The sequence below is a fragment of the Haliotis rufescens genome, unplaced genomic scaffold (genome assembly GCF_023055435.1).
Source record: "Haliotis rufescens isolate VD_foot unplaced genomic scaffold, xgHalRufe1.0.p SCAF_12, whole genome shotgun sequence".
Taxonomy (NCBI): Eukaryota; Metazoa; Mollusca; class Gastropoda; order Lepetellida; family Haliotidae; genus Haliotis; species Haliotis rufescens.
This window is the reverse complement of record NW_025963802.1, coordinates 4,390,475-4,408,218: the sequence shown is the minus strand read 5'-3', so window position 1 is coordinate 4,408,218 and position 17,744 is coordinate 4,390,475. Positions and strand designations below refer to the sequence as shown.

At 40.1% G+C, this 17,744-nt stretch overlaps 1 protein-coding gene across 1 annotated transcript; it reads left to right on the top strand.

Annotated features, from left to right (window-relative positions):
- Nucleotides 1–3,661: 3,661 nt before the first annotated feature.
- Nucleotides 3,662–17,391, top strand: LOC124138057 (ras-related protein Rab-28-like). The gene is made up of 6 exons (XM_046504565.2): nucleotides 3,662–3,918; nucleotides 6,281–6,377; nucleotides 10,933–11,021; nucleotides 12,591–12,720; nucleotides 14,200–14,303; nucleotides 14,748–17,391. The coding sequence occupies exons 1-6, from the start codon at nucleotides 3,844–3,846 to the stop codon at nucleotides 14,919–14,921; spliced, it is 669 nt and encodes a 222-aa protein (XP_046360521.1). The 5' UTR covers nucleotides 3,662–3,843; the 3' UTR covers nucleotides 14,922–17,391.
- Nucleotides 17,392–17,744: the final 353 nt, after the last annotated feature.

Here is a 17,744-nt window from a genome sequence, read left to right as displayed (position 1 = left end):
CACATATTGTTTCCTCAGTAAACTTCAGATGGCATTTGCTTTCATGTTTTACAAATTGTCCTGAACATCTGAGTGAGTGAGTTGGGTTTAACGCCGCTTTTAACAGTATTCCAGTTATATCACGGCGTGTCAGTTTAATGTGGGATGAAAGCCCGAAGTGATGCAGGTCTCAGACGGTGAAACCCACGAACACGGGTATGGTGCTGACAAACCTAGAAACATAGTTGGGGCGAACCGGGATTCGTAGGTTTCTGGCGTGCCCAAGGGACGCAACTCTGCACAGAGAATCGCGGCGCCTTAGACAACTGGGCCACCCGTGCCCAGTTGTCTCAATACTTTCTGTGAATATAAGGAAAGTCTTCTATTGATTGTATTAAGGATTATGGTTAGTCTTTGAGGCTGGGATTTGGTGGTACATTTGCTGGACCCAGCAATATATATCTCCTTGTACGAGTGTTTATGGAGCTTTGGAATCCAGTACAAAATAGGAATGGGCATGTCTTCAGGTTTTAGAGTCAAGTCAAAAGTTGACAGTACTGATTAATGGTTTTGGCAGATTTCATCTTCAGTTAACATACTGGCCTTATATGTGGCATTATTTGATATGTTATTTATACCAAGTTGATCAAACAAATAATGTAGTGGAGCTTATGTATAATGGTTATGTTATTTGAGGCCTTGTCAGTGCGAACACCTGCACATGTTTCATGTAGGGTAGACAGACTTTGGGTGACAGCTGGCTAGGACAGAATGGGTTTATTCAAATTCCGTTTCTTCTTTTTAAGTCTGTACATTGTACCAATGACAACATCACGCACTGACTTAACCCACTCTGAAAGACATTCAACAGGTTCCTTTTCTCATTGGGCTCATTGTTTGGCATCCATAATGATTTTAAAGTTGTGATCCCAATTGGTAGGATACCGTTCATTCTTCCATTCTTTCAACTATTCATTCAACCATTAATTCTATTCAATAAATCCTTCAACCATTCTATCTACTATTCTATAAATCACTCTTCCATTCATTCTGCCATTTAACCATACTGTCTACTATTCTTCCCATCATTCTACCATTCCTTCTTCCTTTTATTCTGCTTTTCTAAAAGAAATCATTATACAATTCCTACTAGTCTATAAATCATTCTTCCACTCATTTACCCATTCATTTAACCTTTCGTTCTATTATTCTGTAAATCATTCTACCTTCCCTTCTTCCATTCATTCAACCATTCATTCTACTATTCTTTAAATCATTCTTCCACTCATCCAACCATTTATTCTAGTATTCTATCAATCATTCTACAATTCCTTCTTCCATTTATTCTACTATTCTAGATATCATTCTTCCACACATTCAACTATTCATTCAATCTTTCGTTCCACTATTCTATAAATCATTCTACCATTCCTTCTTCCATTCATTCTACTATTCTATAAAAATCATTTTCCCACTCATTCATTCGGGTATTCCATAAATCAGTCTACCATTTATACCTCCACTCATTCAACCATTCATTCTAGTATTCTATAAATCCCTCACCCATTTATGCTTCTATTCATTTAACAATTCATTCTTCAATTCCATAAATCGTTCTACGATCCCTTTTCCCATTCATTCTACTTTTCTAGAAATGATTCTTCTACTCTTTCTACCATTTATTCATTCTTCCATTCATTAATTCTTCAGTTCATTCTTTGAAGCATTCATTTAACTGTGCTATAAACCATTCCATCCTTCCATCTACTATTCTGTAAGTCATTCTACCATCCTTCTTCCATTCTTTCAGCCATCCATTCAACCACATGCAGCCATTTATTCTGCCATTCTATAAATCATTTCACAATTAATCATTCCATTCTTTAAAGTGAGTGAGTATGTTTTTACACCGCTTTTAGTAATATTCCAGCAATATCACGGTGGGGGACAACAGAAATGGGCTTCAGACATAGTATCCATGTCGGTAATCGAACCCGGGTCTTCGGCGTGACGAGCGAACGCTTTAACCACTAGGCTACCCGACCGATTCCCTTTCTTTAAACCATTCATTCTACTATTCTATAAACAATTCAACCATTCCTTCTTTCGTTCACTCAACCATTCATTGAATTTCGTTTTACTATTCTATAAATCATTCTTCCACTCATTCAACCATTCATTCAACCATCCATTCTACTTTTCTATAAATCATTATAGCATTCCTTCTTCCATTCATTTAACAATTCGTTCTACCATTCCTTCTTCCATTTTTTCAACCATTCTTTCAACCACATTCAGCCGTTTGTTCTACTATTCTATAAATCATTCTTCCATTTCTTTTTCGTTCATTCTACTATTCTATAAGGGGGCACGGGTGGCCCAGTCGTCTAAGGCGCCGCGATTCGCTGTGCAGAGTTGCGTCCCTTGGGCACGCCAGAAACCTATGATTGTGGGTTCGAATCCCGGTTCGCCCCGATTATGTTTCTAGGTTTGTCAACACCATACCCGTGCTCGTGGGTTTCACCGAAGCGGTAAACGTCTGTGACATGCATCGCTTAGGGCTTTCCTCCCACATCAAGCTGACACGCCGCGATATAACTGGAATACTGTTAAAAGCGGCGTTAAACTAAACTCACTCACTCACTACTATTCTATAAATCATCCTACAATTCCTTCTTTCATTCACTCAACCATTCATTGAATTTCGTACTTCTATAAATCATTCTGCTATTCCTTCTTCCATTTTTTAACAATTCATTCAACCACATTTAGCCATTTATTCTGCTATTCTATAAATCATTCCGCAATTAAATATTCCATCATTGTATCGACTATTCTATATTTCATTCCACCATTCTTTCTTCCGTTAATTCTGCTATTCTAGAAATTATTATACCATTCCTTCTTCCATTCATTCTACTATTCTAGAAATCATACTACCATTCATTCTGCCATATATTCATTGAATCATTTTACCATTCAACCAGTTAATCATTCATTCAACCATTCATTCTACTATTCATTTTTCCATTCATAATACCATTGACTCTACCAGTCTAACGACCTAGAGTACAACTCGTGAAGATCCGGGATAGAATAGCTCTTCAGCAATTCATGCTTGCCGTAAAAGGCGACTATGCTTGTCGTACGCGACTAATGGGATCGGGTGGTCAGGCTCGCTGACTGGGTTGATGCCATCATCGTATCCCAATCACGTGGATCAAAGACGTATATAATCTATATACGTCTTTGCGTGGATCGATGCTCCTGATGTCAATTCCTGGATTGTCTGCACCAGACTCGATTATTTACAGACCGCCGTCATATAGCTGGAATATTACTGAGTGCGGCGTTAAACAACAAACAAACAAGCGAACCTAGTTTACAATACTGCCATGTGGATGCAAAATCAAATTGGTTGAAGTGTCGTACAATACTACGATATGTAGTTTTTAGCGGTATTCATGTTCAGACTCGTATCCAAGACGTAATCAGCAATTTGATCATGAAAATATCGTTAATATGTGCATACTATCAATAAGAAACACTGTACTGTTATTACGTATATTTGCCAATACGTTTTCTTGATATTTACTTCAAAGAATATCAAATTTCCACCTTTAATTTTTCCGTCAATATTCGTATGTTTCCGGACAGGAACCGGAAGTAGCCGAATGGTAACCCACGGCGAAAAGAAAAATATTTTCTCTTCAATTAGGCCTAGCTAGATAGGCCATGTCAAATTGGATAACGTAACATCCTTAGACAGTGGTATATTGACACAATACATAACAGTATCATTCTGAAGCGAGTTTTTAAGCTGAACTCTGTTTGTTGATTGCCGAGTTCGGTCAGGTGCTTGAAATGTCCGACTCAGAAGATGAGTCTTCTGACAAGCAACTGAAAATCGTCATTATGGGAGACGGAGCGTCTGGAAAGGTTATTATTCGCTTTATATATCTTTTTTAAATGTCTTCACGACCAAACGTCAGGTTGGCATATAGTTACTTTGATCGATATGTAGCTTAACCGAGTAGGATAACCAAGGAACTACCGTCACGTTTAGCTTATGTTTGTTTGTTTGTTGTCGCCGCACTCGGCAATATTGACTTAGGGCCAATGGTATGACCTGAATGAGCTAATGACATTATTACCAACCGTGTCACATTCAATCATCGGTTCTGAAAAGTCCAGTTTGCCCGTTTATGATTTTATTATCCAAAAGCAGTGTTACAGGTCTGTGTTATGAAGTGTCGTCTGTAATGTGATTATGAGTTCAATGATTAGCCTAGGACTAACCTGTTTAAATACTTGTGCTGTTGATGTCGTTGTCAGCACTGGTGCAATATTTCCTCGATTAAAGGCCTGGGTCTTTAATTGCAACATTTATAATGGGGAGGATTCAGTGAAAAAATTCATAAAAACTACATAGCATTTATCAAGGCATGGTGTTTTATCAATGACATACATACTGACTACAGAAATGTAGTACCCCAGATATGTTTCTAAACATGAATTTACCCCTCGCGTAATCTTGATCCATGGATATAAGGAAAGTGCACCGAAATTTGTGGTTTAAATTTTCGATTTCATTTTGTATATGCCTACTCACTTATCATTGAATTCATCTATTCAATTATTTGTTTTCTATGGTCATTTTACATTCTTCATTCATTCATGTGCACACAAAGTGTGACGTCACCTTGATTCGTGAAACAGGTAGTAGTTATGTATCGCCATGTACAGCAGCCCAGTACAGTTAATGTGGCTGAAGGGGTCGTTGTAGGCACAGATACTACAGATATGTACCCAATGTTTCTGTGTACAGAAATATACCCTAGCCAAAGTCAGCATGCAGAAAGAGGGTTAGAAACTAACAGTTTTTGTCCACTAGTCCTTATAATGATAACATATAGCAAAACCCTTAAAATGGGCTAATTTCTACTAGTCCTTAGGATACCTTTACTATTGGGCAGTTTGGTAAGGACTACGGGACTAGTGCCAATTTCTAACGCTGAGAAAGGTACCCTAGGATGAGTCTATTCCACTGCAGGCTGTATTGCGCAATACACTTAACTGGTTCCTTGAACACTTACGTGTATGACACATTCGCTGTGCTATATTAAAAAACAAGCAAACACAGTGACATATACGTATAAATTACTCCATTTTTTCACTATACACAGAATTATCCAGCATGCACTCTGTATATAGAAATGTGCCTGGGGTACATATCTGTAGTACCCGACTACCCGTGTCAATATGACCCCTTCAGATTTAGTGTGTAATAATCTGATAATTAGACAAGCAGACAACGAGATGTGAGACGGCTAGTGCTTAAATATCTTTTTTATTTTACTTTTTGTGAAATAAAATTTGGTATAAGTGATCTGGGGCTATTGATCTCAATGTTGGACATTTGGTTTTACTGGACTTAGATCTATGTGTAATGCAGCGATTTGGAAAGTGTGGCCTGTGTTGATGTTTCAATGACAGCTGCATCCCCATGTTAGTTATCCTAACTATGTGTGTTGCCTGAGTTTATGGTGATATTACTCATTAGTTGACCTGGTACTCATGAACCTGCTGAATGTGTGGGGATAGTGGTTAGAATTCATGCTGTATTAAGTTAACAAGGTTTTCCAAAGCCAACCACTGCATCATGTGCACATCACTCAAGCAGCTGTGATGGGAATCTATTAACATGAGGGGGCGGTCTGGTAGCCTGACGGTTAAAGCGTTCGCTCGTCACGCTGAAGACCCGGGTTCGATTCCAGACATGGGTACAATGTGTGAAGCCCATTTCTGGTGTCCCCCGCCGTGATATTGCTGGAATATTGCTAAAAGCGGCGTAAAACCATGCTCACTCACTCACTATTAACATGATTTGAGCAGTGTGCAAAACTCTTTTCAGTTTCTCTTGTAGTTTTGTATCATACTGCAGGAATAGATTGTTGTTAGAAATTTTGTTTGGACATATGATTCCCCCAACCCAAATGTGAACGGCCATGATTGATTTACCTTGGGTTATCTTACAAGAAATCTGCAGAGGTTTTTGCACACTGTTGAAATGGACTCATCAAGAGGCTTTATCTCTATAGCATTTAAAGGCCATCATGAGACAGGCTTATAGCTGGAATATTGCTGACTACTGTGTAAATAAATATTCATTCTCACACTCCATTATGTAAAAGAGTAATTAGCATGTATCATGTGTCTCATTCTATGAAATTTTGATGTTTCGATATGCTAGATGTTGATTATCATATGTGCATGTTTCGTAAATGCATTCCTGTTGCAGACGTCTCTGGCTACCCGGTATTCACAAGAACAGTTCAAGAAGCAATATGGCCAGACAGTGGGGCTCGATTTCTACCTTAAAAGAATAGTCCTCCCAGGTAAACAGTTGAGATGAAATGAGGACATCACAACTATTGGTGTTCTGTTCACATGGAAACAATATTCCTCCAAAGATAAATTGACTCGTGAAGATCCGGGGTAGAATAGGTCTTCAGCAACCCATGCTTGCCGTAAAAGGCAACTATGCTTGTCGTAAAAGGCGACTAATGGTATCGGGTGGTCAGGCTCGCTGACTTGGTTGATGCATGTCATCGATCCCAATTGCATGGATCGATGCTCATAATATCAATCACTGGATTGTCTGGTCCAGACTCGATTATTTACAAACCGCCGTCATATAGCTGGAATATTGCCGAATGCGGCGTTAAACAACAAACAAACCAACCAACCAAAGATAAATCCATAGCTAAGACATGTCACTATATGAGTCTATGATGTTGGGAAAACTATCTATTAGACATGGGGTGCAATAAGTAACTGATGTATCAATTAATGCTTTGCAAGTTTACGCGTAACCATGGTAACATTATAATACAAGATGATGCAAGATGTGCCGACCCATGTTGTGTCCCCTCATGTTTAGATTCTGTAGCCATTTTCAAAATGTTCAAGAAATTACTTATATTTTCATTGTTGTTGTTGTTTAATACCCAGGCCTGATAATGAGTTAAACATAAACTGGTTGATAGTGTAGCAGGGCGTGGAGTCATCCCACAGATGACATCCTTACCTTGTCAGCTTGCTGACGGGGTTAACCTCTTTGGTCATGTGGACAAGGTGTCCGACCTCAGATCAGAAGGACCGTGGTTCGAATCCAAACACGGGATTCAGGGTTTATGACCGCTGCATTGGCGCCCAACGTTGGGCTGAGCACGTTCATATTACATTTGAGCAAAATAAGCCTCAGTACCCTACTATGCGGCCCAGGGCGTGCCTTCTGTTGACGGGGAAGTATGTAGCAGGGCATGGAGTCATCCCACAGATGACATCCTTACCTTGTCAGCTTGCTGACGGGGTTTACCTCTTTGGTCATGTGGACAAGGTGTCCGACCTCGGATAAGAAGGTCCGTGGTTTGAATCCCAACACGGGACTTGGAAATTTTATGGCCGCTACAATAGCAACAATGTTTTGTTAGACCACACAGTGAATTAGTGAGTTGGATTTAATGCTGCTTCCAGTATTCAAGTTATATCACAGCATTTGTCCACGTAGAACCACATGGACAGGATCTTATCTAGACCTGCTCAGTGGATGTTGCTGTTCGACCCCAAAGCCTGCAGCAAATGTCAGTAAAATTTTCCGAATTGGAACTACAAATTTCCCAATGACTAATGTTATGGCTTTGGAGAAGTGAGTTTTATTTCACTGACCAATCTGAGTTCGACAACAATTATTCTCAAATTGCCTGTCAAAGGTACCTACTGTATATTCGACATAATAAGCGCCCAGGGCACTCTCAAAATTAGAAATAGGGGACTCTCATTAGAATATTATTTTGGTGAAAAAAACAGAGTTGAAAGATACATTTCGTGGTTTATGCTGACAGCCTGAAATGTTTATGTGCGACAGATATATTTTTCCAGAATTTAATTGCCCATAATTAAGGGTGCATATAACACACGGGTGCGTATCATACACGAAAAAATAAGTCTTGTGTACATTAATGAATCGGAAGGGGTGCTAATTAAGATTGTTCACTAGCCAATGTATAAGCAAATATCGCCGTAGGCGCGTATTACGTCGAATATGGTAGTTTGGAATCCGGAATAAATGCTTGATGGTTCACATAAAATTTCATGCAAAACAACACAAATCATGTATCACGATACATGTCAAATTGTGACTCAAGTTTGGCAAAATGTATCAATAGTGAAGTAGTCGTATCATAACGCACCTACTGTCTACATCTTTCATTAAAAAATTATGTAATGAACATGATGATATGGGTGATCCCTCTGATGATGTAATTCAGTCAACATGATCAAAGAGAGCCCTTTAAAGTGTTCGCTTTCAGTAACAACAGTACCCTCTAGCATGTCTAAACCCTTGAGGCTTTCTATCCACTGTGGACAAGTGTAATCAGTAGCCACAATGGTAGGAGTGTTTGAAAATAAGGGGGGTCCTGGGGTCTATTATGGTATTTTAATCTGGGGACACCCTAATTCTTTAACTTCTAACATTAAGATTATGAGAGGACACCCTGGTGTACTGGGTAATTTCCAACACTGGGTAGCCATTATAGTCATTGTAGTATTCCAATTAATTGATTTCATGGGTGATTGATTGGTATTTCTGGTTTATCTGACAATACAAATACACATATTAACCTTCCTCTCTGAACATGCTGAATGTTATTAATCAATGCCTATTATAACAGTAATTGCTATGGAAATTGTAAATCATCATGTCTAGAGTTCTCATGGAAATGAAAAAAATCTGTTTTGTTGGATTTAATAATCGACACAAAGCATTATTTAGATGTAAATACGAAATAACAAAACAACTGAAAAAGGACTAGTCTGGATTTGCTAGTTTGTGCTCAATACAAAATGTACTTTACAGGAGGTAATTTGCAGGCACTTTCAACACTCAAAAATAAAACTAAGTCCAAATTGACATGGCAGAAACAGGCTATAGGCTTTATGCAAATTAGCCTGGAAAAAAGGTGATCAAATCAACAATAAAAATAACAGCTATGTTTATGTACATAATAATGACATGTAAGTTGTTTGAGAAGGGAACATGTTACTTTTACGTTCTGATATTTTGACGATGATTCACTATCCCACAATGCCACTCACAAATCACTAACCACTGACAAATCACATGCACATGGGTTTCAAGCAACTGTTTTCACCTGTCGTCAAGGTGTCATAGGTCATGGACATTCACCTTGATCTACTAACACCTGGTTATGCTCAGTTTCACAATAGTCTGTTTTGTTCATATTTTTACACACTTTTACGTGTAAAAAGACCTAAAAACCTTTGATACGCTGTATTTGTGCCAAGGCCCAATTAGTACTAATTGAGTTGTTTGAATTTTTGTAAGCCTGCAAAATGGAATTGAAAGTTTCCCAATTTATGTTAACATGGTTAGTTTTATGTCTTGATAGCAATCACCCGTGTTTCACTCATAACAGATGAATAGATAGGATAATACTTTGTTGTACCGGTATATTATCATGATTATTGCCTTGAATGCAATCTCATCTCAAATATAATGTTAAAACAGGCCCACCTCTGAATTTAGTCCCAATTTTGTTTGATTTTTTCTCAAATGGTTTGCCAGGGGCACTAAGTTTAGAATCCTGGATAAATCCCTGCAGCAGAAGTCAGTATAAATTCCCAAATTGGAATTATACATTTCCCAATTCATGTTGTTATAGTTATAACTAATGTTATGGCTTTGTAGTGGCAAGATGTATTTTACTGATAATAGGACCCAGGGTTTTATGTGACACAGACGCCACCCACGCAACACAGTGCCTTTGTTCTTTGCTACTGCGTTAAAGGCCAACATAAGCTGAAGTACTCTACTCAGCACTAATAAGCAGTGTTTTTGGATTAATGTAAGGTTGAATTAAGGTGAGGATTCTCCTGTAAAGGGAAGGACATTTTCTTAAGATATAAGTCCACTGATGCTTGAGAAGAGGGGGTGTAGCTTTCATATTGAGTCGCATTTTTGGCTAGGGGCCAGCGGTTGCATTCTTTTGGAGACACATTTATTTCACGATTTACAGTACATTTTGCAGTGGGTGAATAAATCCCTTTACTTTACCCCGCCATGAGCAAGACAGGCTGAATGTGGATGACAATGTAGTATTTGACAGTGCACTGTATACATGGTATATGGAATTACAATTTCTCCCCAAAAGAAATAAAATTGGTCTTGTCTAAACTATGTTTAAATATTGAAACTTATCCTATCTCACACTATGCATTTTTTCTTCTTTCGATCCTGCTTGAACAATGTTTCCAGCTTCTAGCATCACCATGGTCACCACCCAAACAAATGGGTCATTCACTGTAATCCTGTGCATTGCAACTACCACAAAATGATGACATGACTACCCCTGCCACATTATTCTCTTTCTTAGAGCTAAAATGCGGGGATAGTTGGGGGGGGCATATAGCGTGTAAGATGGGAAAAGTCTATAAATAGACAATTTAATGTAAAATGTACAAATTTTTCAACTTATCCTATCTCACACTGCATTTATCCCATGGTTGGATGGTGTGGCCCAGATACCCTCGCCTGTATAGACTACAACCGTGAGACGTACATGAGGAAGCTGGTGCTAAACAGGTATCCAAATGCAGTCATGTCCCGTTGATCCAACATGGTTGGTTGCATATGATTATGTCAGATTCACAAGTATGTCAGTTAAATTAAGTAGTATCAACATTTGTGATCGAAAAGCAGACAACTACACAATAGAAAATGCTACAAACAGCTGGAAAACACACCCTGTAGGAACCTTATGTACACTAACACTGTATAGGACACTCCATTTATCATTAGATCTTCGTCATTTACCACAGCTAATGAGTTAGTTACAAAGTGATGAAATGGTCCCCGACTTGTTGCAGGCAATGTTCATGTGGCCCTGCAGGTGTGGGACATCGGCGGCCAGACACTCGGAGGCAAGATGCTGGAGAACTACATCTATGGCAGCCATGTAAGTAGTGTAGGAAACTCCTGGGCCCCATCCCCAGGTTGCCCTGATTGCATTCCTTGGTAGTAGAAGTATGCAGGGGTAGATTTAACAATAATTGTGTATGTAGCCAGGAGGACTTGCTCCTTTTTAATTTATTGGCCCTTCTCCAAACTATCTGGCCTACAACTACATGGTGGAGGCCACGTAGCCACGTAGTGGGGCTCTGAAATTTTAGAACTCCTTATCTCTAAAATGTCACCTGCGCTCTGAGATTAAATCTTAGCCTCCATTGTCCTCATTTCATGGTGGTTTATGAGCAAATAAAGAAGTTATTGTCCATAACATTACAAAATGGCACCCAGTTGTCATTCTACTGAGATGATCCGATTAAAATAGTTAAACATACACAGCGGAGTGAAATTTTGACTAGCCAAACGGGCCATCTACTTTACATTTCATCAAGCCCTTTGTAATTTTAACTGGCCACAGGCCAATGGGCCAGTGGTTAAATCAACCCCTGGTATGATACCAATGCTCATAGTTTTACGTGTAACAGTGTTATGGGTAACAGTAAGGTTTAACATGTTTTATGAAATAATGCTATAAATGAACCCCAGACTCTCTTACAGATGTGATGGGATGAAAATAGGATTGTTTGATACAATATCAGTAGGCATTGTGACTGTCTCCAATGGACCTGTGTAAGAGAGACTAGCACTCACTCAGTGGTGTCAGTAGGTATTGTGACTGTCTCCAATAGACCTGTGTAAGAGAGACTAGCACTCACTCAGTGGTGTCAGTAGGTGACCGTCTCCAATGGACCGGTGTAAGAGAGACTAGCACTCACTCAGTGGTGTCAGTAGGTATTGTGACTGTTTCCTATGGACCGGGGTAAGAGAGACTAGCACTCACTCAGTAGTGTCAGTAGGTATTGTGACTGTCTGCAATGGACCTGTGTAAGAGAGACTAGCACTCACTCAGTGGTGTCAGTAGGTATTGTGACCGTCTCCAATGGACCGGTGTGAGAGAGACCAGCACTCACTCAGTAGTGTCAGTAGGTATTGTGACTGTCTCCAATAGACCTGTAGAAGAGAGACTAGTACTCACTCAGTGGTGTCAGTAGGTATTGTGACTGTCTGCAATGGACCTGTGTAAGAGAGACCAGCACTCACTCAGTAGTGTCAGTAGGTATTGTGACTGTCTGCAATGGACCTGTGTAAGAGAGACCAGCACTCACTCAGTGGTGTCAGTAGGTATTGTGACCGTCTCCAATGGACCTGTGTAAGAGAGACTAGCACTCAGTGGTGTCAGTAGGTATTGTGACCGTCTCCAATGGACCTGTGTAAGAGAGACCAGCACTCACTCAGTGGTGTCAGTAGGTATTGTGACTGTCTCCAATGGACCTGTGTAAGAGAGACTAGCACTCACTCAGTAGTGTCAGTAGGTGACTGTCTCCAATGGACCTGTGTAAGAGAGACTAGCACTCACTCAGTGGTGTCAGTAGGTATTGTGACTGTCTCCAATGGACCGGTGTAAGAGAGACTAGCACTCACTCAGTGGTGTCAGTAGGTATTGTATTGTGTGTTGCAGGGGGCCCTGCTTGTGTATGACATAACCAGCTATGCCAGCTTTGAGAACCTGGAAGACTGGTACAACATGGTTAAAAAAGTCTATGGAAAGGAGTCACGACTACCTCACATGGCTCTGGTTGGAAATAAAAGTGAGTGTTTTGTGTTTAGAAAATCATATGCAGTGGTTGAAATTAAGAATGAAAGCCAAAGTGTTTTTGTCATAAGCCTAGTATTAAAATGATTGATTTAGAGACTTCTTAAGAATAGTGTGTTATTGCACCCTGGCCGTATGGATGAAGTCAGAACCTCGGAAACGAAACTGGCCACTATCACGTACAGTGAGCAAACTGAAGGGGGTCCTTGAGGTTTGCTCCTTGAGTATTTGTATCTGAGGACCCCTTTAATTTTCAACTATCTAATTAGCCTCTGAAGACGCCGGTGTAGAATAGGTCTTCAGCAACCCATACTTGCCGTAAAAGGCGACTATGCTTGTTGTAAAAGGCGTCTAACGGGATTGGGTGGTCATGCTCGCTGACTTGGCATGTCATCGATCCCAATTGCGTGGATCGATGATCATGATATTAATCACTGGACTGTCTGGTCCAGACTCGATTATTTACAGACCGCCGTCATATAGCTGGAATATTGCTGAGTGCGGTGTTAAACAGCAAACAAACAAACAAAGCCTCATGACAAGGAACATTACTAGTGTTAGAAATTGGCACCAGTCCTGTAGTTCTTGCCACTGCCCAGTTAAGGTATCATGAGGACTAGTAGAAATTTGACATTATTAAGGGTTTGGTTGTTATCATTATAAGGACTAGTGGACTAAGATGTTAGTTTCTACCGCTGATTACTTCCAGGCTTAATTTCTAACACTCGTACAGCTGGAATATGACTGAATAAAATAACTTTCATTCACACAGCTATGACCTTGCTGGCCTCGTGTCACTGAGGAAAGGTATCTGAGCTATTAGTTTCTGGTATGTATGCTCTAATGTGGATGCCACTGTACTGAGATAGTGCTGACTTCCTCCTTACCATGCTTACCCCCACCCCGTGGGGATCCAGGTGTCCCAGGGTGTGCATCCCCCTGGCCAGTTCTTCACCAGGGAAAGTTTTGCCTAGGTCAAATAATTCCTCGGGTATAAAATAGCTTAGTCCAAATCTTCCCCAGGGAAGGACCGTCCCGGGATGATGTATCAGCCTGTAACACCGGGTTAGAACTATTACCTAGCAGTCTGATCTGGTCGGGGGGGGCACGGGTGGCCCAGTCGTCTAAGGCGCCGCAATTCGCTGTGCAGAGTTGCGTCCCTTGGACACGCCAGAAACCTATGATTGTGGGTTCGAATCCCGGTTCACCCCGATAATGTCACCCACCCACTCACTCACTCACTGATCTGGTTGGAACCATCAGGATTCTGTGTTAGAACTGTCCCCAGCAGCCTATGCTGGTCATGAGAGGCAGCCAAATGGATCGGGTGTTCCAGCTCGGTGGCTGACGACCCTGATCATTGCACATAATATCAATCTCTGGATTGTCTGGTCCAGACTGCTGACATATTACTGAGTGCAGCAATAAGGAAAAATCAAAGTTCTCCTTAAACCCTTCACTCCTCTACCTGCAGGTGACCTGGAGCATATGAGGACAGTGAAGCTTGACAAGCACCAGAAATTTGCTCAGGAACATGGCATGTCCAGCCATTTTGTGTCAGCTAAGACTGGGGATACGGTAGGTAGACAGACATAGAAAGTAGTTTCAGGTACCTTAACTGATTACATAAAAAACAGTGAAGTACACAAAGTGCTGGGGATTATGAAATATATACTAGGGTTTCTGTTGTCAATATTGGATATTAGCAGCATAAGGGAAGTCAAGTGTATAGATAGTATTAGCAGTAGGAGTGAATTTTGGGGCTATTTTCACAATTGCGATTGTATTGTATTAATCAATGGATTGAATTATAATGTTGATGATGATTGATGATTGATGATTGATGATGATAACTGATGATGAGTGAGTGAGTATGGTTTTACGCCGCTTTTAGCAATATTCCAGCAATATCATGGCGGGGGACACCAGAAATGGGGTTCACACATTGTACCCATGTCGGGAATCGAACCCATGATGATGATGATGATGATGATGATGATGATGATGATACATTCTTCCCAGGTGAACCTGTGTTTCCAACGTGTGGCTGCAGAGATTCTGGGAATCAAGTTGACCAAGCCAGAAGTTGAGCAGCAGCAGCGGGTTGTGAAAGCAGAGATCATCCAATACAGCAATGATGCAGCAGCCAAACCCCTCCCCACACAGACTAAAAGTTCCTTCTGTACGCTGCAGTGACAGCTCAATCCTCTACACTGGTGGCAGCAACAGCGTTGTGACCACATGTGCTCAACACAGTGTTATTCCTGCACGCTCTACACGACTGTTATTACTTCTTGAGTACTACCGTACATATTACAACCCTGCATGGAGCTACTTGGAACTGTGAAGCAGGCATGTGGCTGTGCTTATGATGTTATGTGTAGATGGAGATGGTGTCCTTTACTTCAAGGCTGATCCACCCTTTTTAGAAGGGAGTGGTCCAAAATATCAAAATCCTCTCTCGGGGGGGCGGGATTGTCTACAACATACTACATTTGGTTTTCAAAAGGGAGATGTCTGGACCCTCTGGATCCGCCTATATATTTACTGAATTGTACAATCAATTTTGGGTTTAGTTGAAACGGGGCAAAGGCGGCTGTCGTCTAAGGCGACGGAATTTGCTGTGCATGCCGTGATATAACCGGAATACTGTTCAAAGCAGCATTAACCCAACTCACACACTTACTTAGACAGTACATTAATAGAACAATTCAAATGTTAGGAAAAAAATGTTCATTGTATCAGACCCCTAGTAAATATTGGACCAGACTTGACAGAACACATATGGGGATTTCCTTTGTGAACACTGGTTAAAATGAGCCAGGTATATGCAGTTCATAATTACCAAAGTAATTTACTCCATCACAGTGTATAGATTGCCAGGAGGTAGTATGTCATTCAACACTAGTTAACATGCCTGGTCCATCGTTTTCATACTGTTTTGTCATCAATCTAAAGCGTATGAATGTTGAGTAGTTACTTTGTACTGTTACCAAGTGCTGGTGGCCATGTGAAGGCAAACTAGGACTGTGTGACAGAGGGATGTGCTCCATGGTTGAAGATGTAATTAATCCTGTGTTGTAAACTGAGATATCTGTGTATCTAGGGTTAACTGTTCGATTGATGTGCATCTTTAAATTTGATTAAGCACACAAAAAATGGGTTTATGACAACTTTAATCCAACTTGCAAACTTCCAAATGGTCTGGACATCTGGTATATGAGTAAAGACAGCTTTGGCTCTGGCTCTGATGCAGGCGTTGCCAAGGCAACTGAGGCCAGCGGAGGACTTGGAGCTTGAGGTCCTGTAGATTGAAACGGTTGGCATGACACTTGTTTGATGTTCTGAGATGGACATGTGTTGTCAGATGCGTGGAGTATGAGCTTGTTACCTGGTGTTGTAACATATGTTTTAATTCGAGAGTGAGAGTGCTTGACTGGTTCTTTAGGCTATTGATATGTCCATGGGAGGAGATGCTTTCATCATGTTGATGAATTTACCTGCTTAATTGTGTTTGTTACATTTGTTTTGTGAAAATCCAAAGCATATTTATTTATTGTTTGTTGAGACAAATCCATTTGATGTTATGTTTGTGTAATATCATCATGCTTGTATGTATATGGTAGCCAATGTATTATTTGTATAATAGGCTGACAATAGCACAAAACAATATTCACTCACTCTCACGAGCCTGCTAAGTAATCTTTGGAGAGAGTTAGTATCGATGACAGCTGCTTGCTGTTTGGTACTGAACAGGGTTGATTTGTCATTTAATGTGAATATTACATGATCTCTAAAAGTTGCTTCATTTTAAGCTAAAAAAAATATTTGGGATTAGGGAACACATTTGTCTAATTGGTTTATTGAAGGCCATTAAGTGACTGTTTTAATAGTACAATATATATTGTAGCAGGATCATGAGAGGTACATGGGGTTTGATGCCTCCCTCTTGAGGTTTTATACCCCTCGCCTCCAGCTTGTGGTGACCTCACGTGGGACGCATAAAACCCCATGTAACCCTCGTGATCCTGCTACAATTGATCTTACCGACATGTTCTAATGTGACTTTGTAAAAGAATTAACACAAATTCAAAATTGTCAGAAAACAGTTGTACGATTGAGCTGAGATTAACTTGTGCTGTGTCATTGACTTCCATTGACTCAGAAAAAGCGTGCAGCTTTTTGCTTTAGTGTGGGGTATAAGGGATTTATTCCGCCTTTATTATTTAGATTCTAAACCATGGATGTTAGATAAGTCTACGAGGGTGTTGGCTTCCATACTTGTTACAGGAAATCTCACCCCTTCATCACAGTTTGATGTCAACTTATTTAATTCGGAAACATACCTGAGATATATGTTAAAAATGCTGAAACCTTTCAGTGAAGGATTAATGATGAGGTTGCTAGGCAACCACTGATTTCATTGTTAACTATAATGGAGAGGCCTAGCCTAGTGGTATTATGCAACACCCGTTGTTACAGATGTCTGGATTGATGCTGAAAGTGGTGTATAACTCACTCACTCACTCACTCACTCATAATGGTAGGTTGTGATACATCTCCGATTCTTAAAGGATACAAATTTGTGCCATATGAGAGTATTTGTTTCAACCGAAGTATACTCAAGCTTCAGTGGTTTCAGTGATATTAAATATGTGTACTGTTATATGTGATATATGTCATTGTTGATCCTGCTACTGGAAGAATTACAATCTGGAACCTTGGGTTGGGGTTTCAAATTGAAATAAAATTGAAAAGTGATCATTCAAAGCATGGTCTGTAGGAAACACGACTGTCTGATTTATCAAAGAGTTAACTCCCTTCTCTTTTATTTTTAAACCTTCTTATTGTACAAATATATAATTAACACTTGTATGGGAAAACAGGATTGTTCCAAACAATTCAATTTTGGGGCACATTTGGAAAGATTGGGTTGGCTAATTGATAAAATGTAATAAGAAAAACGGCATAACGGTGGGTGTCCTGTATAGAGTGACAATGGCATGCGGTACCCTTCAT